The sequence below is a fragment of the Rhagoletis zephyria genome, unplaced genomic scaffold (genome assembly GCF_001687245.7).
Source record: "Rhagoletis zephyria isolate East Lansing unplaced genomic scaffold, Rhagoletis_zephyria_1.1 Rzeph_scaffold_00635, whole genome shotgun sequence".
Classification (NCBI taxonomy): Eukaryota; Metazoa; Arthropoda; class Insecta; order Diptera; family Tephritidae; genus Rhagoletis; species Rhagoletis zephyria.
The window spans coordinates 196,306-216,714 of NW_016157719.1; the positions used below are offsets into that span (position 1 = coordinate 196,306).

General features: G+C 38.6%; 1 protein-coding gene across 1 annotated transcript; it reads left to right on the plus strand.

The window, feature by feature from the left end:
• Positions 1 to 1,847: 1,847 nt before the first annotated feature.
• LOC108360823 (protein jim lovell-like) lies at positions 1,848 to 14,562 on the plus strand. Its single transcript, XM_017613266.1, has 2 exons — positions 1,848 to 2,062; positions 11,827 to 14,562. Exon 2 carries the CDS (start codon positions 12,133 to 12,135, stop codon positions 14,560 to 14,562), a length of 2,430 nt encoding a protein of 809 aa, XP_017468755.1. The 5' UTR covers positions 1,848 to 2,062; positions 11,827 to 12,132.
• The last annotated feature ends 5,847 nt before the right edge of the window (positions 14,563 to 20,409 follow it).

Genomic DNA, 20,409 nt, shown 5'->3' on the forward strand with positions numbered 1-20,409 from the left:
TTTAGAGAGGTTTTCTAAATTAGCACGTAGTTTAACTCATGAGGTGCAAAATTACTCACCGAAAAATGTCGTATTTGGAACAAACACGTGACTAAAATTTTGTATATCTTTGAAGGGCTTTGGCAGGGCTTGGAATTGACCGGATACATTCCAGTTTGCCAATAAATTTCGTTAATTTGAGGCATGTCGATAATTCAACAACTCGATTAAGCTCCAGACATGTGCCTTTCGACGGCTCGATAAATTTCGATAACTTAAAAATATATATATCTCGATATAAATCGATAACTACTCGATACATTTTAGGCACCTTTCTAAATTACTATAATTCGGTTAATTTTTATGACACCATATTTTTCGAAAGCTATCGATAAATTTCGATAACTCGTTACACTCTGGTAACGCACTAAAATTCGATAACCAGTGATAACTCGATAAACTTATATAACCTTGAAATTTCGATAACTCCACATATTTTGAAAATTCCAAAAACTTCGGTTCGATAAATCGACAAATATCAGTAAATCAATAAATATCGATAACTCGATAACTTCATACATTACGATAACTCGACAAATTTCGGTAACTCTATAAATAATGATAATTCAATAAATATCGATAACTTGATAAATTGCATTAACTTGACAAATTCGCTTCGAAAATTTATACAACTAATTTCTTGTGTCTAGAAATTTCCAGATAACTCAGTAAACATTGATCAATTTTGATAATTCGATACGTTGCGATAACTCAATAATCATGGATAGCTCGGTCAATTTCGCTAACAATAAACTTCGATGATTTGATAAATTTCGGTAACGTGGTAACTTTTGATAACTAATTTCACATGGCTGAATTTATTTCGATTCCTATTGAAAACCTATAATAAGCTTTTCTTACCCTTTCTTTTATCTGCCCTAATTCTCTTTATTTTCATTTTCGCCTTCAACTTAAATTATGCCTTCACATTTTTGTCTTTAACGTTATAATTTATTTTTTCTAAATTATCTTTATTACTAAGATTAATCTCTAATTCCAAGTAAAACCAAATGCAAGAAAAGCTTCAAATTGAACAAGAACTATATACAAATACGGAAATTTCATCTATAGAAAAAAAAACGGTTTTCCTTTTGAAATCGGTTCCGTAGAATCGCCAAACGTCCGTAACAAAATTTATATTAGCATATTAATATATAGATATCGCTAGTTTAGAGTGAAAAATTGATAAGTCCACTTTTTCTAAGAAATTATAAATTGATGCAAGAAGTGAAAACAATTACAAATCGATTTCTTAAAGATCGAGCTTCCCCCATATTTCACCACTAGCCATTTCCATTCAGTTAAATATGTATGAATAAAAAATCTTTCCACTAGAAATGTGGATCTAAGGTGTCGAATTTAGAACTAGTTCGGAACAATAGAATAAGGGATGCAGAACGAACTATATCGAATTTGGAACTGAACCAGTTCGGCAATAGTGCGTTTCCCTACTGGGAATCCACAAACATATGTGATTGTTTGTATGCGATTGTTGCCATTCATCATTCATATTTGTTATGCCTGCTCATGCCTCAAGGATATTAGTACTAAATATTTACACACATATGTACATATGTATGTACGTGCCGTCTCTGTTCCTTTGAAATAATTGTTTGCATTTGTTTTCGACCGGCACTTGTCATAATTATCCAGCCGTCAGTGCCACTGACAGTGCAGCAACTCTGACCCATTCAGTGCCGAACTAACATCACATGTGTACACATACGTGCTCCCATATGGTTATTCCTAAAAAACTTTTTATTCCACAGTCTCAAAAAAAAAAATTAAATATGAACAATGAAATGCGATAAACAAAAACAGAGAACAAAATGTGATAACGAAAAAATAAACAATAAATTGTGCAATAAAATATAAGGATCGCAACAAGCGAACTGGAGTGCTGTACCAAACGACGCAAAAGTGAGACCAAAAAGGTACTAATATTTAGCGTTAAACAAAATAACAGCAAAAATTATTTGGAATTACATACAGGATATGCTAGTCGGATTGGCTGTCGAAAAGTGTGAGTGGTTTTAGCAAGAATTAAAGTGTATGTTTATTGTAAATGCCAGTGAGTTTTTATATTTAACTATACAAACATATATTGGCGTGTTGGCACAGCTTAAAAAATATATTTTGCAAAAATTATTTAGCCAAGTGGACCCACTCGCTAATCAGAGGAGGATATGGATAAAACGGAAACTTAAAAACAAGAAACCGATGGTGATTTCGTTTCTTTCAAAAAATGTTGCCCTTCCCTTGTGCAAAATGTGTTTGATGTTACACTCAACCCTGTAAAAGGGCATGTTTTTGCCTTCTTGTCCATGCCTAGCTCATGCATATCACAATGTTGTCGTTTTCAGCAACCATCGGATTTTCTGGGCAACCATCTCCCTTGCCAAAGCTTCGAGGGCAGAAAATGTGCCCCTTTTTTGCCTTAAAAGAGTGTGACATTTTAAGAACTGAGCACAAAATTTTCTCACCGTTTGCCTTTATTTTAGAATCGAACACAAAAAGAGAAAGGGGCAATCAAAAGGGGATATTTTTCGGTAGAAACGAAATCACCATTAAAGTCTCCTGTTTCAGCACATTAAAGTTACCCCATTTCAGAATAGGAGGATATGAAATTTTTTATTATATGAAGGGCGTTGTTGTGTCGTCAATGCCTATAGTATAATTTCACAAAAAAAAATAAATAAATCGCCTTTCTCCACGGTATGTTTTTATATTGCAAACGGTAATTGAATTAAAATTTTTCGCCTGAGTGCTTCTGAGTACAAAAATAATCGATTATTTTCAAGCGACTAGTTAACCCGCATGACGTTAAAGCGCCAAAGTTGAATTCAAAATTTTAAACAGGTGGCAACTCTCTTCGAAAACCAAAACAGTATTCCACATGGTACCAGGTTTTTAAATTTATAATCACCCTGTACCGTTAAAAAATTCTAACGTTAAAACCCAAAACGTTATTGCGCCAAGCTCTCTAATTTTACATCTCATTTTTTAAATTCGAAATAGCGGTGCAGATCTCATGAACTTCACAAAAAAATTTTATTGAATGTACATAAGGGTGGTCCAAAAAAGTAAAGTCGGAATTTTAATGCTCTCTACCCTAGGATTGTTCTATACCGAAAAAAATATATCCCTATTTTTTTAGGTGCTCAAACTTTTCCATGAAAAAAAACAACTTTTCGTAGAAATGGTATAGAATTCTTGAAAACCAATATTTTTCAATCGGAAAACTCTAGTTCTCGTCAGGAGACTTCGAATACTAATATCCAATTCTTTATTTAACCAGTTTTTAATACTAAATATTTTTTATTGGTTCCCCCATTGCATTTTTTGGGGTTTTTGGCGGACTTATAAAATATAGTTACTATGAAGAAATGGTTGAAGAAACAATTGGGTATTATTATTGGGAATCTCCTGAAGAGAAACAGAGTTTCATTTCATTTCATTTATTTCAAAAACATTAGTACAATAAGACTTATATTACGTTCAAATTGGCCCAATTTAACTTGTTAAATGAAACAGAGCTTTTTGGAAAACAAAATCGTCCACATTGAACATTTGGAGTTAACTTTGACGGTTATTTGATTACCAATAAAAATTCGAAAAAAAATATTCAAAATCAAGTTTTTGTGTTTCAATTTGTTTTGTGCGAATGTCTGCTTCATGATATTAACGCATACGGATTAATTAGAGACTTCAAAATGTTTTGTTCGTATGCACTATTTATCTCTGCGTGCGATGAGACCTCATGGGAAATAACTAATTACCGCATTGGCCTCTTTTTTGGCGGGCAGTCATGCATACAATTTTGATATTTTTTGATAATTTTTAATTTTTAATATTTTTCTGAATATAAATTTTTTGAATGTTGAGATGTCAAATGAAAGCTTTTGGGTCTTTCTGATTGGCCGGAGCTGAAAGCTTTCCGATACAACTCTGCGTTAAACTGGTTTTCAAACGAGTTAAATGATTTAACTGGTTCAATTTTCCAACAACAATTGCATGCGATTTAACTTGTTTATGAACATGTTTTGTTCATTTAACTGGTTCAAGCCCATTTAACATGTTTAGCTCGTCAATTTGAACGTAGTATTAGTCTTTTTTTGTACGACAGGTTCATACGAATCACAAATTACAAATAGAATACATACAACAATAGATGGAAAAAATGGTTTTCAAGAATTGTATACCATGGCTGCTTCGAAAATTTCAAAATACAAAGCATCAGTATCTTTTATTTCTAAACCTCAGTAGATTGTAATTCTAAATGTGCGCAACCAAGGTGAGATCCACTAGGTTGCGCAAATTAGACATTTTCTCCAAGTGTTGTTTAGAAATAAAATATACTGATGCTTTGTATTTTGACGTTTTGGAATTCACCACATTTCTACGAAAAGTTTTTTTCCCCATTAAAATTACTTGAAAAAGGCGAAAAACAACGCCGAACGCGTAGGAGGAAAAAAGGAAACTTGTTTTTGCTTTTTTAAACTACCGGCCGGAAAAGCTCCTAAAATAACAAAAAGATTACTTGGAAAACTTTGAGCGCTTTGAACGCTCCCTACATATTTTTTGATTAAAAAAAAAAAATAAAATAGGTATAGAACCGCCCTAGGAGGTGCCGGCATTATAATTCAAACTTTATTTTTTCACATGCATTTTTGGATCACCCTAATGTATTTATATAAATGCTGTATATATATTGCATATCTACGGACATTCTTGTGTTTTTTTCATCGGAAAGCATTTTACTTATAACAGATATATACGGCGAGAGATTTCTGTTATAAATTTAATATAAATCGGAGCTTAGATTTATTTGGATGGGATTTTATTAACCCATAGGGTGCGAAAATCTATTAAGCGTCGGAATAGAAGGGATTTCCTTGTCAGAACCGGTTTTGACGCCGTTGAGAAAATCTCAGTTACGGAAATCTAACCACGCTCTTGACGGCAACAACACTTTGTCTGGAAAATTTCCGACCAGGCAGCTGTATATGACCACTCTAGCCTTACGCACTCTTTCCTGAATATTTCGCATCCAGTGCGGGGTCCGAAACACGGCATCTGTAATCGAATGAAACTAGATTCGAAATTTCATTTTGAGATTACGACCGTCGATAACGAGTCCGCTCTTTCGGTGATATTGGAGAGAAAAGAGCACTCATTTTATTTCACTAAGTTTGGGCAGACCTTTTATACAGAATTATTCCCAGAGGCTTCGGAAATTCGCTTAGATTACTCTTACTATAGCCGATTGAAGAAGTCACACGAAACTAAATCAGTTGGTCTAAAACCTTTTATTTAGTTCCGACCGGCGCTGAGAGTTTCTTCCCAGTTTGGACGGAGCTCAAAATTGTGCTCAACGTCATTCTACACAAATGTATGAGTTGTGTGGAGATCTTAATTTTAGAAACGACCAAGAGGGGGTGTGTGTCGGTCGATTCGCGTATCTAAGATCTTAAGGAGAATTTTACGCACTATGGAAATGTATTGAATGGTGGATTTACCAGGTCTAAAGCTGCACTAATAAAATTAAATTAGTTTGTTCATGAAAGGCTTTAGTTTTCACATGGTATTGTCGGTAGAATCATATAAGCAATAAATAATATAAAAAAAAAACTTTTTAATATACAACGCTTTTATAAATGGACTAAAAAGTAGAAAATAATATTTTTCAGTCCCATAGAATTTGTTTTGATAACTTTTGATTTTGAAATTTTAGCAAAAGTCATTATAAACAATCTATGAAATTGAAAATGAAAAACGTGGAGCGCATGCAATACAAAGCATTCGATTTAATTGACAATAGTCAAACTACATAACGTAGACCTAAAATTTCTACAGCGAAAGTAGAACTTTGAAATCGATTTTAAGCGGTCGTTCATATACCCACATACATATGAACATATATTACTTTTCATATCAATTCAAGTATATTACATGCGCCCCACGCTTTTCATTTTCAATTTCATAGATTGTTTATAATGACTTTTGCTAAAATTTCAAAATCAAAAGTTATCAAAACACATTCTATGGGACTGAGAAATATTATTTTCTACTTTTTAGTCCATTTATAAAAGCGTTGTATATTAAAAAGTTTTTTTATATTATTTATTTTCTACTTTTTAGTCCTGTCTGAATAAAATTTTGCAATAGATATTAAAATAATTCAACGATATTAATAGAAAGGTGCACACACATGCATTTACATATGTATGTACATACAAACGAGCACCAATTAATTTTATTTAAAGAAATGGCGTGTCGTATATTTCCGCTGTAGCAAACGTAGTACATAGGGCGACATCTAGATGTCATCTACCTCGCCCTATTCACTACAGATGTCGCCCTATGCACTATGCTTTTTTATAGGAACTTTTCAAAGCAAAGGTTTTATGGTGTCGGACACACAACATTGAAAGTTTCTGGATCCACAACATTGAAAGTTTCTGGACACACACCATTGCAAGTTGATAAAAGCGTTGTAATAATAAGGCGACTGATCGTGCGATAATTGGCGCAAACTACATACAATATCTCCCTTTATGTGTTTTTTTTTCAGAGAAGGAAGCATCGAAAGCCTAACCCCAAAAATCATAGTGTGAAACTTTAACTCACTAAACCTTCTGTCGTCTATGTACCGATACCCCCGGTACCACCGTTAGGTATTTCGTCGGGAGGCGTTGTGACTGTTCACATTCTTCCACCCACGGTTTGTCTAGGTTTTGTAATAAACCTACTCACCCCATTGACATTTTACAACTACGAAGTTCGTTTCTAAGTCTAGTGATGTCGGGTGCAGCGATTTATTGCTGCTTATACGATTTTTTGCGAGGTTCGCCCTCTTCGGGCCGTAACTTCTCAAGGAAAACGAGCTTTAAGCTGGCCTGAACAAGTTATATGATATGGCCTCTCATTATCTCGCCCGTCTTGCCTGCGCCTCACTTGCTCGCTGTTGCGGATTTGATGTATAACTATGGCAAAAGTGACTTTAAGTTCGTGGAAATCTACTTCGCAGTGCTGTCTTTTGATCCATAAATCGATATTAGGGATGAGGCGATGTGGCCACCTGCCTTTTGTTGCGCTATCCTACCTCGCTTGCCATTCCAATATATTTTTTTGTCTCAATAAAGAGGTGTGAATTTCCTGTTCCTCGTGCTTAGATTTTCTTTTTTAACCGCTTCCTGTGTCAAGAGGTCCAGTAGAAGCATACCAGAGATGACAAGTGCTGCGTCTTCTGTATGCAGATCATACTCGGAGTTCTGTTCATACCCTGATGCATCGAAACACCACAATGTACCACAGTAAAGGTACAAGCACCAATCTTTGTAGTACTACGGCCGTGAGGGCATAATATTTAGACTCATTGTCACTACTGTATCTGAGGGTGCGGTTACTGATGTAGCTTCTCTTCATGTGGTTTGAGCAGAGTGCACAAAGATTAAATCATCAGGATTTTTTAATCTCCAAATGTTGTTGTTTTTTCAACCTCATTCAGCTCGTCTCGCTCGAGAGCGAATCGTTCTGGGCTCGTATTTCATTAAAACACTGACATTAAGCAAGAATAGAATGCATGCTTACATGTATTAAATACGTTATTAAACGCTGACTATTTTGATGTTAAATCAAACTTTCACTTCTGAACACATTTTCAACCGTAAATTTGAAAGCACAGACAGGTGCACAAGAAATATGCAAACAAAGTTTTAACCCAAAGTAAATCATGAGAGCAGAACACATTTGCATGCATTTAACTTAAAACACCAACTAATTGCACATTGTTGCAGCCAAGCGCAAGGATGCGGTAATACTACTTCAGTGCGGTTTTTCGCAAAAAAAGAAGAAAAAAACATAAAAATTAATGGCGTTACACACACGCAACGTCACATGTGCGTCGCATTAGGATCTCAAAGGTGCAGGAACTGCGCTACTTAAAACGCCTTCTTTGCCATAGTTTTCTTTTTTTTTTTAAATACTGCTACTACTTATTTATTTACCCACATACGCATGCATACTATCTTTCATTTGTGTGTTTGTTTTGACTACCAATTTACTTCTTTCAACTAGTTTTTTACACTGTCTTCATTTGAATCGGTTTGTGGCTGCGGCACAGCTGGTTTCAACTTGATATACTCACTCCCTCTAGGAGCGAAGCGCATATATAGACAGGCAGGTAAAACAATTTTACACGCAGTTTATTTATTTTTTTTCAAGTTTTTTACTCTGCAGCGTTTGCGAAGTGGGCAAATAAAAATGTTTACCGCGACTTGGCAATAACATCAAACTTTTTGCGTTTTTATTCTCTACCCACAGCCCTTCTTTGCTTCAGCAGATATGTGTAAATGAGAATTTGTATTTAAAGCAACATTCAGCAGTTTACTCATCAACTGCGTGGAAGTTTTTTAATTTCAATCATATCCTCGCATATCCTGCTGCTTTGTGAGTGTGAACATATTTACTTACTTACATATATGCACACACACATATGTATATAGTCCTCCTTGTTGACGGGGCTCACGTAACATTGGCTTGAAATAAGTCATACACGCATGCATAGACACGTTGATTCTAATTAATTCATACATACGAAGTAGTAAGATAAAAAACAAACACCTACATACTCTCTGCTCCACAGGCAGCTCCAGCTATATATGTATGTATATCAGCATGTGTCTAAAAATTTACAAAAAAAAAAACAAGATATAGCGCCCTCTAACCTTCTGAGTTTTGGTCTACCTTAACGAGCGTACTGGCATGTTTGCATAAAAAATCTCAAGCCTGAAATCTAAAGAAAAATGCCGCATTAGTTGAGTTCTGTTCTGTGTACCGAAAAAGTCAAGAAAGACAAATAAAACGCATACATCAGCTATTATCACACATTAAATGTGTGTGCATGCGTGTTTATTCTTTTTCTTTTATACATACATGCATACCCGTATTTAGATATGTATGTCTATAGATGACAGTGGATGTGATTTTTTCCTACATATGTATGTATGTAAATCCGCTCACTTGAAAACAAAAAACGTTACTCCGTAAAGACACAGTGTGCTTAACTATATCCTGAAGGATATGCACAGCGGCACGTATCTGAGATTGCAACTTTCGAATATACGTATGTTTTTCTTATTTTTCTTGGAGCGCTACAACTGGAAGCAGCAGGCTGTTATGTGAAAGTTAGTTTAAAAATATGACTGAAGTTTTACAGATAGTACATAAGCATAATTAGCTCGCAAGGTTAGGTTAGGTTGCGATGATCCTCCTCTGAGTGTTGAAGTGATTCCAACTCATGATCCTCCAGGTAACTGCGGTAGTAAGGATCAGGCAGTGATCTATCAGAATCTCCACTAGAACTGAGAGCTGTGAGTTTTCAAGCATAAGCAGTACCTTTCATCCTCCCCGGTCTAGAATCCAGATCCAAAGCCAAAAGGACCTTGCAATTACACATGGCTTGTTTTTCCGCCGACCTTCGGGGGCTGTCACGTGCCCGTCTGTTAAGAGTAAACCACAAATGATCAGTGGCGCTCTCACTTGCCGCTTGGCTATCATAATATATGTATGCCTGCGTCTCACATTAACGTCACACTCTTGAACAGTATATCTCCTGCCTCGCACCAGCAGAAATTTCTGCCTAAAAAACACCACAGCGTCACTAAGCCTAAACTTGATGTTGATGGAGAGCTCACGGCGCAAGACCCCACTATTAACTCATCCAGCAACCTTCGAGTCATCAGTGAAAGACTTCATTGCAACCCATCTGCCGTTCTGTAAGCCTGATTTCAGCCCTTGCTGCGGGAGTTTTAGCTACAATTTCAGCAGGTATTGCGTTCATAAAGACGTTATGCGCCAGAGTGGGAGTAATCTAAAATACATTACTAATACCATTGAGACCAACCAGTTGTACGCACTTTAACTTCCTAATTAGTGAAGCTTTCTGCTGCGAATTCCTCTAGGAAATAACTCCATAAACATTCTTTTTCGAATGTTAGGTTTTCACGACAGCTTTCTATTTAGGATCAGGCCAATCTCGTTTACCCTTTCAGAAAGCTTTAATCGCGTTTCCACTCCGCAGGGTCTGGGTTCAAGCCCAAAAGTTTTTTCTTAACAGCGGTCGCCGCTCAGCATGAAAAACAGCTTCTGATTAAAATACAATCGCCGTTCGCAGTCGGCGTAAAACTGTAGATCCCTCTTTTTTTGGCTGTCGTATGTTTGTACGCGCATCCCTCGAAAACTAATGTATGGAATTGAATGTAATTTTCACCGGTGTATTGCTAGTGGTCAAACTTAAAACATAGAAAGCAAAAAAATTAGAATGTTGCTACCTGTTTGAAAATTGCAGTGTATGTAAATTGATAGGATAAGGTAAATGTTCTAATACGGCTGTCCAAAGAAAGAGGTTTAAGAAGGCTTACAGACGAAAATATTTTTGTGGAAGGTTGCCATGTATTTGAAATTTTTAATTTAATTCATTTGAGAAGATAAATTGAAAATTAGCAATATGGGTATCAAACTGAAGAGGTTTAGCAAAGTTTACTGCAAATAATATTTTTGAGGAGGGTTGCCATTTGTTTGAAAAATTTTATTCAATTAAATCGTTAAAATAAATGAAATAAATAAATTCGGGTATTAAACAATGCAAAAATTTATAAAGCGCAGTGAAGCACCCGGGGCATTTGCTAGTATTGTATAAAGCTGTTACTTTGAAGATTATTCTTTTTAGGCGATAGTCGTGTCTTCAAGCCAATAAAACTATTTTTGTAAACATGTCCATAAAAATTGGGCAGAATTACTTAAAAAGTTCGTATGTTTCATCCGTTTACTGACTACTTTTTAATTATTTCTTTCCGCTAAAGTGATAGGCGGAAAGAAAATCTAAATAGGCCACCCGAAAAGGTCAAAGCAAAAACAAGTTCTGAAACCTTTAGTAGTCTATGGTCTGTTGAGTCCGCTTTAATAGACATAAAACATGAAAAGTGAATCAACTTTACAAAGAAATTACTTAAAGACGGAACGTAAATTATTAAAAGACATTGTCTTTAAGGGAAAGAGCAACCGGGAAAAACATTTTGATTCAAGCAAAAACATATTGATTCTGATCTCTCTAAGTTTTTAAGAAAATGGGGTATTGTTGGGGATAATATGTTTTTATGAGACAGTCCTTGTTTGGAAAAAAAGCAAGTAATACTTTTGGAAGAGTTCAATAATTCGGTGTGGATTTAGAAAGCATTTCGGGATATTTAGCAACCCCCAAATCATTGCATATGTAAAAAAGTGTGGCAGAAACATGGCATAAGCCGATTTTTACTATCGTAGGTGTATTTCGTAGTCGACTTTATCTAACCAAATTATTTCACCTGCCTATTTTCTCCATTCTAGTATACTTTCTAGGTATGCAAATGCCGAGTGCTGCAAAATTTCGGCTGTGACAGCCAAATGAAGACATTAAAATGATATATGCTGAAACTCATTAACATATTATCACACATAGCATATGTCATGAATATCTTAAGACGTGTGGAAAGCATGCATGCATATATACATATATACATATACATACGCACATCATTGTACTATCGTATCCTTAGGCAGCTGTGCCATTGTCTTGTAGCTTTTTGTTTGGGGCATGGGAAGGAGTTCCTAAAAAATCGTAAAGAAAACAGCAAGATAAGCTACCTGCACACTATATTTTCCGCGCTTTTTTTAAAAAAAAAAATACAACAAAAAACCAACAGCAACTCAAACTCTTGTTTATCTTTTGTCTCTATCTCGTTGCAGACACAACGACTGCTTCAAATTCAAATTCAGTCGACGAGCCGCTCAGCAGACCTGCGCCAGCGAAAATGGAAATAGCAAGTCAGCTGTAGAGTAAACAGCGACAACGCAAACAAAAAATACAAATCACTACAACCGGCAACAACAATCACAGCTCAAAAGAGGCTCCTTACATTTTTCGCATCGTTCGGCAGTTACGTGTAGGTGTACCACGTGACGCTGCTACCGCTCCTGCACCACCGCTTTCGAGACATTCGTCACAGCATTCGAGTATTTCACGTGTCAGAAAGCATAGATTTACCCGGCTGAATGTTAAAGGAACCGGTAGACGTTGTTAAAAGACGCAAATTGTCGTTGTCGCAGACGCATAGCATTGCGTCGACAGCCACGCCAGCGTCTATGGACAGCACATCGGTTGCCACCACGACGCCGCCAAATACACCGCCTACACCACCGCTCAACATGATAATGACCACAGCACGTAGTCATCAAAATATAAGCAACACCAGCAGCAGCAACAACAGCAGTAGCAGTAATAATGTCTGCGGTACGGGCAACACAACTTGTACACTGGTGGCCGCCAGTTCAGCGCCCACACTCGCGACCACTACAATGGCTAGCTCACTGTTGAGCACCGGCAGCCAGCACACACCCTCATCGAATAGCGCTACTGCTACTGCTGCCGCAGCCGTTGCTGCTGCAGTGGCTGCTGTTGCAGCCGCCAGTACCAACTCCGCAACACCCGCCAACGGCGTCACCAGTAGCGCCGTACAAGATCACTACAGCCTGCGTTGGAATAATCATCAAAATCATATATTGCGCGCTTTTGACGCACTCCTGCAGACCAAAACTCTGGTAGATGTGACGCTGGTGTGCGCCGAGACAAGCATACACGCGCACAAAATGGTGCTCTCAGCGTGTTCGCCCTTCTTTCAGCGCGTGTTCGCCGAGACGCCGTGCAAGCATCCGGTTATTGTGCTCAAGGACTTTCAGGGTTGGGTGGTGCAAGCCATCGTAGATTTCATGTATCGTGGTGAGATCAGCGTACCGCAGGAGCGTCTTCAGACCCTCATTCAGGCGGGTGAATCTCTGCAGGTGCGCGGTTTGGTCGAGAGTTCAGTGCCAGAGCATACACCGACACCAGCCGCATCCCCGGATGGCTTCGGTATGATCGATACGTCGCTGATGTCGCCTGAGCTTGAGCGTTGTTCAAGCTTTGATGATGAGTCACCATCGATGGTTACGGCCGGCTCTAAGGTGATATTGCCATCGAGACTATTCGGTTCAACAGCACGGCGGGAGCGCGAGCGTGAACGCAAGCGGGAACGTGCACTCGAGCGTGAGCTAGAAAGAGAAATAGAAAGTGACCAAGACCTGCCGTTAGATACGAGCATCAACTCAGACATTTGTACTTCTCCCATGCCAAGACGTAAGCAAGCGCGTCCGCGTCGACGCTCTGGTGATCTACCACTCGAAATGCCAAGCAAACCAGCTACGCCTGCACCCGTGGAGGAACCACCGCAAGCTGAATCCCTGCCCCTGTCGCTGGATGAGCAATTGGAGAAGGCGCATGCGGAGCGCTTAGAAGCTTTAAAGACTGTGATTAAAACTGAGCTGACCGAGCCAATGGACGAAGACGAGGGTGCTCGTCGTGATGATAGCGGAAACGGCAATGACAGTCACCAAGATAACAATGAAACCCAAGATAAGCCCGCAAGCACGTTTCAATCAAGTGAAGAACCCCAGCATAATAATCCACGCACGGATGTGGCACTTTCACCAGAGCCACTGAATGCGCATAGTTCGATGGACATTGAAAATGAGGAACAGGAACAGGAAGATGAAAATGATAATGACAATGACAATGACAATGATATTGAGCAAGAAAACGATGATGAGCAAATACCAGATGCGGAAGATATCGAGGAACTTATCAACGCCACCAATGAATTGCGTCGCAAATCGATGTCGAATCTCTCGGATGGCCCAGAGGATCTCTGTACAACGAAGAAGGATAAAAACGATATGAATGGCAGTCACTCGGCTAATGAAGTTGACGCGAGTCCTGCGAACAATAACAATAACAATAATAAATTAAACAACAACAATCGCATTGTATTGTCGCTAAAGGACATACGCCAATTAAATAAACCATCTTCTTCCTCCACCCCCAACTCATCGAATAACATGCACCCTTTTGCGACGGCCAGCCTCCGAGATCTGCGGCTAGATCGCGCCGTCAGCGCAGCAGCCGAGAATCAATGCAAAATGGATGCACTAGAGGCGCAGATGCACGCGGCTGCAGCAGCAGCAGCGGCGGCAGCAGCCAGTGGCGAGAATCCATTCCAACACATGGAACATCAGATGGATCTGTCTTTAGCGGCGGCCGCAGCAGCAGCCGCTGTTTCGCATCAACAGTCACGTGAACGTGATCAGGCAATGCAACGTGAACAACGTGAGTTCCAAGAACACCACAACGCCTATGCAAATAGCATACTGGGGCAAATGGGTATGCCCGGTATGTCACCGTTCGGACCGCCAGGTGGGCCTGTGGGGCCAGCACCGCATGAACGCCTCGAAGAGAGCATGAATCGATTGAGCAAGGAATTCGGGCCTAGCTCGCCTATGAGCCTGCCATCGCATTTCAATCCACCTGATGGGCCACCACATCCCCCTTCACCGCTGCAATTTCCGGGTATGTCATCTGCGTTGGCGCTCACGCCACCACACAGTGAGTAATTAGTTTAAGTGTTTAGAATATCATTAAACAATTAAGAGTCATATGTGGATGAAACGCGAGGAGATTGAGTATTCAAGAAAAGATATAAGGCAAACATGAATGGCTACATATCTATTGGGGTTATGGTAGCTAATAAACAATAAGTCGGTTTTTACGTATTTCACATCGGAGTATACACCATTTAAATCCCATTTAATGTATATCATTATTAAAGATCGAATTTGAGCCCAAGCCCGAAAATATTCATCATTATTTATTTCCCAAGAATCTATAGCGCTGATACTAAAATTAAACTGATCGCTAAAGGTGTTCTTACACGATATGTATTTGCATGTGTACATGCCACTTTTTACATATGGAAATGCCAACATATCGTGTAAAGGCAAATTAGATTTGTTTCTGTACAAAGCAGATGCACGTACATACGAAAAATAAATAATTCTATTTTCATCTGACGAAAGCATTCTCGCTTTATAAGCGGAACATTTTCGATCAACACATGCACTATTCATGCAGAGATCGGATCAGCCAATAGAAACGCAAATATGTAGTGGGTCAGAAACTTTTACTAAATTTAAAAAACTCAGTTAAATTTCAAGCTTCTAAGATTATAGGAAGCTCATCTGTTCATAGTTTTCACAGATGCNCATTTCAATCCACCTGATGGGCCACCACATCCCCCTTCACCGCTGCAATTTCCGGGTATGTCATCTGCGTTGGCGCTCACGCCACCACACAGTGAGTAATTAGTTTAAGTGTTTAGAATATCATTAAACAATTAAGAGTCATATGTGGATGAAACGCGAGGAGATTGAGTATTCAAGAAAAGATATAAGGCAAACATGAATGGCTACATATCTATTGGGGTTATGGTAGCTAATAAACAATAAGTCGGTTTTTACGTATTTCACATCGGAGTATACACCATTTAAATCCCATTTAATGTATATCATTATTAAAGATCGAATTTGAGCCCAAGCCCGAAAATATTCATCATTATTTATTTCCCAAGAATCTATAGCGCTGATACTAAAATTAAACTGANTATATCATTATTAAAGATCGAATTTGAGCCCAAGCCCGAAAATATTCATCATTATTTGTTTCCCAAGAATCTATAGCGCTGATACTAAAATTAAACTGATCGCTAAAGGTGTTCTTACACGATATGTACTTGCATGTGTACATGCCACTTTTTACATATGGAAATGCCAACATATCGTGTAAAGGCAAATTAGATTTGTTTCTGTACAAAGCAGATGCACGTACATACGAAAAATAAATAATGCTATTTTCATCTGACGAAAGCATTCTCGCTTTATAAGCGGAACATTTTCGATCAACACATGCACTATTCATGCAGAGATCGGATCAGCCAATAGAAACGCAAATATGTAGTGGGTCAGAAACTTTTACTAAATTTAAAAAACTCAGTTAAATTTCAAGCTTCTAAGATTATAGGAAGCTCATCTGTTCATAGTTTTCACAGATGCGTACATATATTCTAGTCAGAAATAATAAGTCTGTCGGAAAAAGTGTTTGAGCCTTCAGTTTTAGAAGACTCGAATGTCGAGTCGAGTCCACCGGTCGGTCCACCGAGTATAAAAGCGGTTGTTTCTCATAGTACTAAAAAGATGAAAATTAGTTAAAAAAAGGTAATATTTTAAAGACAGAGAAAGTCACGAAACTTCACCTAAAACTCCGAGGCCAGAACAAAAATATGATTGTTAAATTTTGCACCACAAAAACAACTCACTTGGTTACACTGTTCAGTAGTGCTGGGTAACTCTCTTTAAAACGAGTTCANCGAATGTCGAGTCGAGTCCACCGGTCGGTCCACCGAGTATAAAAGCGGTTTTTTCTCATAGTACTACAAAGATGAAAATTAGTTAAAAAAAGGTAATATTTTAAAGCCAGAGAAAGTCACGAAACTTCACCTAAAACTCCGAGGCTAGAACAAAAATATGATTATCAAATTTTGCACCACAAAAACAACTCACTTGGTTACACTGTTCAGTAGTGCTGCGTAACTCTCTTTAAAACGAGTTCGAGTCACTGAGCCAATCGCGAAAATTCGCTGTTGAAATGGGAAAAATGGAATGCAGTGGTTTGAGAAGCTACACCCTACAAGAAAGGGTATTCTTAACATCGTGGTAATGGAGTAGGTGTGTCTAAAAGTCATTGGTGGCTAAGGAGGCATGGATAGATTTAGAAACAGCTGGTCAAGCACTTAGATTGGAGATGGGGCTTTATCGCGAATCTTTTAACGAATAAAGGCAGACTTAGCTGCAGAAGATTTTTATAATGGGAAGTAGTTTATATANTCGCTTTATAAGCGGAACATTTTCGATCAACACATGCACTATTCATGCAGAGATCGGATCAGCCAATAGAAACGCAAATATGTAGTGGGTCAGAAACTTTTAGTAAATTTAAAAAACTCAGTTAAATTTCAAGCTTCTAAGATTATAGGGAGCTCATCTGTTCATAGTTTTCACAGATGCGTACATATTAGGGCTGTCCGATTATTCGATTACTCGAGCAAGTTGGTTAATCAGTTATTCGGTTAATCAATTACTCGAGTAATCAAGATTTTGATTACTCAAAACGATGTTTAATCGAGTTACTTGAAATATGATTACTCAAAAAAAAATAATTTTGCTCGTTAAAAGAGGTTGCTTTGGAAAATGCTTATTTTCTTTTTTATATTCTGTATATGAAAAAAATATGTATGTATGTATGTATTTCATTTTAATTTTTGAAAACAGATACGATTTTTCAAAGTATCAAGGAACTTCAACTGCTTNAGTCACTGAGCCAATCGCGAAAATTCGCTGTTGAAATGGGAAAAATGGAATGCAGTGGTTTGAGAAGCTACACCCTACAAGAAAGGGTATTCTTAACATCGTGGTAATGGAGTAGGTGTGTCTAAAAGTCATTGGTGGCTAAGGAGGCATGGATAGATTTAGAAACAGCTGGTCAAGCACTTAGATTGGAGATGGGGCTTTATCGCGAATCTTTTAACGAATAAAGGCAGACTTAGCTGCAGAAGATTTTTATAATGGGAAGTAGTTTATATAAGAAAAGGAAATGTGGGGGACCGGAATTAAACTACCGATTGAAAGAAATAGATTAGAACTGTAATACAAGTGGCCTTTTACCTTTTACCCTGACCCTAAGCCACCACATGGTTATCGTCTTTTGAAGTCTACACAGAGCTATAACCGCGACCTGTGAGGAATCTTGGGAAGGCAGATAAATAAACCATGTGATCTGCACACCGTCCGTAGTAACTAAGTACTTTCAAGTCATTACTATATGTACTAAACTAAATACTATCCCTAATGAAGTCGAGAAAATGTAATATTTCCACCCCCAATACCCCGCCCAGACTGCTCAAGAAGCGTGAGCGGCAGCTTCTGCAGACATTACTTTTTGGTATTCGCCACCATTGATTCATTGGTGCTATAGTGCCCTGTGATGACGTCGGTAAGGACTCTTACTGCAGACCTACAGAACTTTAATACATCTCTCGTCTTTTTCCTAATAACCCGCCGACATCACAATCTTGTGATCTCACAGTCTTTCCGTTTTTTCTACAAATCATTTGTCGCGGGCACGGTGTGTTTATCAATTTTCCTCACGTGATCACTAAACGATGGTAGTACTGAGCTATCCACTTCTTCTATTGGCATCTCCTAGCCATATCTGGCCATCTCATCAGCCGACTTATTCCTTAAATATAGCTATGTCCCACGGCAAGAGTGGTTTTGATACGGCTCAGTGACGCTAGCGTGGTGCGGCATTAACATACAATTTCCGATTTCACTATTTTAGATCATATTACCTTCAGTGCCGCTTGACTATCGACACAGATAGTGGCTTTATCTTCTGGAAGTCTATTACTAAGTAAAATCCGCCCTTTGTGTAGCGTACATCTCTACTTGGAAGACGGTGCAAACGTTCGATAGACGAAGGGGCCGGTTGATCCTCTGAGTCCTCTGAGTAGAGACTGGCTCCGGTCCCTTGTTCCATATGTTAACCATCAGTGTAGATGGATATACCTCCCTCTTCTACTGGCCGCCCTGCATCCCATTCTTCTCTGGTCGGGAACCTAATAGGTACCTTAGTATTGAAGTCCCAAACAGGCGCAATGTAATCAGTGCTGCCTTAAATGTCAGCCTTAATTCCATTGAGCCGGCCCTTTTTATTTCATTCAGTATTGTTGCATGCCCGAAATTGGCTGCCTTTCACGTATTGGCCTATATGAGCCTGAGGGAGTTCTTTGCCCCCCTACTATGGATGAAAATATGCATCGGTCCCCATCTTGAGGTATGCGACTTACTGCTGCCGATATGCCAAGGCATGCGAATCTCTGCAACTTGCCTATTGTTGCCTTTGTTTTGAGCCCTCCACAATACTAAGGACCCGCAGGTTGTAATTGGTCTAATGACTGTCGCGTACATCCCATAGGTAACGTACGGTGCTTCAAAAAGTCCTTACCATGTGTAGTATACTGCCAGAGATTCTTAGCTCTTTCCTCTCCATTTCTTTTCCAATTCAACTTAGAGTCCGAAGTATTTTGCCTGGGAGGAGAGATTCAAAGTTATTTTCCCTAATTTCGGCATACAAAACGTGGGTATTTTGTTTTCCCAGTAAACAGTACCAGTTCTGTCTTGGAGGCGCTAACCCTCCATCCATTCTGATTGGTCTAATTAGATATATCACCACTGTTTCGCTTATCGTTGACAAGGATTTCCAGATGATGAGTATCACCAAACCGTCGTCTCCAAGTTTTAAAAACCTCCATAATTGCGTTCACTACCAAGAGATAGAGGAGAGGGGATAGTACGAGTCAATCCATGCAACCGTAGGGCGCTGAATGCCGTGCTCAGAGAGTGCGTACTGAAAGCTCCTTCAGTATGTATTCAGAAGGGCAGCAAGGGTGTATTCCTTAAGATCTAGAGATGTTTCAATAGTGCCTACCACTTCGTGAAACGTGCTTTGAACAGATGTACCCTTGCGGTATGCGTGTTGATCTATGTCCATTGCGTGTATGCTAAACTTTCCCTAATATTCAGATCTGTTAGTCTCTCCAGTGTCTTTGGTATGAACCATAAAAGACTTATCGGTCTGAAGTCTTTTGGGTGTGAATGATTTATAAATAACCTTCTATGTTCTCCATGCTTTCGGTATTATTGTTGGGGGATAGAGCACTGCGACCTTACGAGCTATTGTGCCCTATGATTTCGGTATACAAGCGTTAAAACTGCCGAATTGGAATTGGCGATGGAGTGGGATGCACCAAGTAGATTCTGCTTCGTTTGAGATGACAGTAAATAGCCAATTCAGTTGATTTTAATGGAGTCGACTTGATGATGGTAGACTCCCTTAACCCTCAGATTCCCGATAACACTTTACATGGTCAAAGCGCTTTAATCTCCACTGATACTCTCCGTGTTAATTCCATTCCATTTTGGCATCAGTCTGATCTGATCTGCTTCAGCCTATGGCACATAATCTTAACCTTTTCATCTTTTATTAAATAACTGGCAAAAAGCTATTTGCGACTTCTTGTTCATTAACAATTCTTGTACAACGCGAACTTAGTCCGAACCCCGGAGTAAATTTTTCCAATAAGATTTCCTCTCCCATTCTCCTTTCAAAACGGCTTCATATATTCGCTGACTGTTCCCTCAAACTCTACTTGCCTACTCTGCTTCGTCTACGAGCACTTTACCTCCTCCAATATAGGCAAAGTCTTTAAAGTCGATTGACATAAACAAAGAACTTCATATGCAACAAGTTACGCAAATGTTGATCCTTGCAGAAGTGCAATAAGAAGG

Coding starts and splice junctions, on each gene's coding strand:
- LOC108360823 (XM_017613266.1), top strand. CDS start 12,133: ATGTTAAAGGAACCGGTAGACGTTGTTAAAAGACGCAAATTGTCGTTG.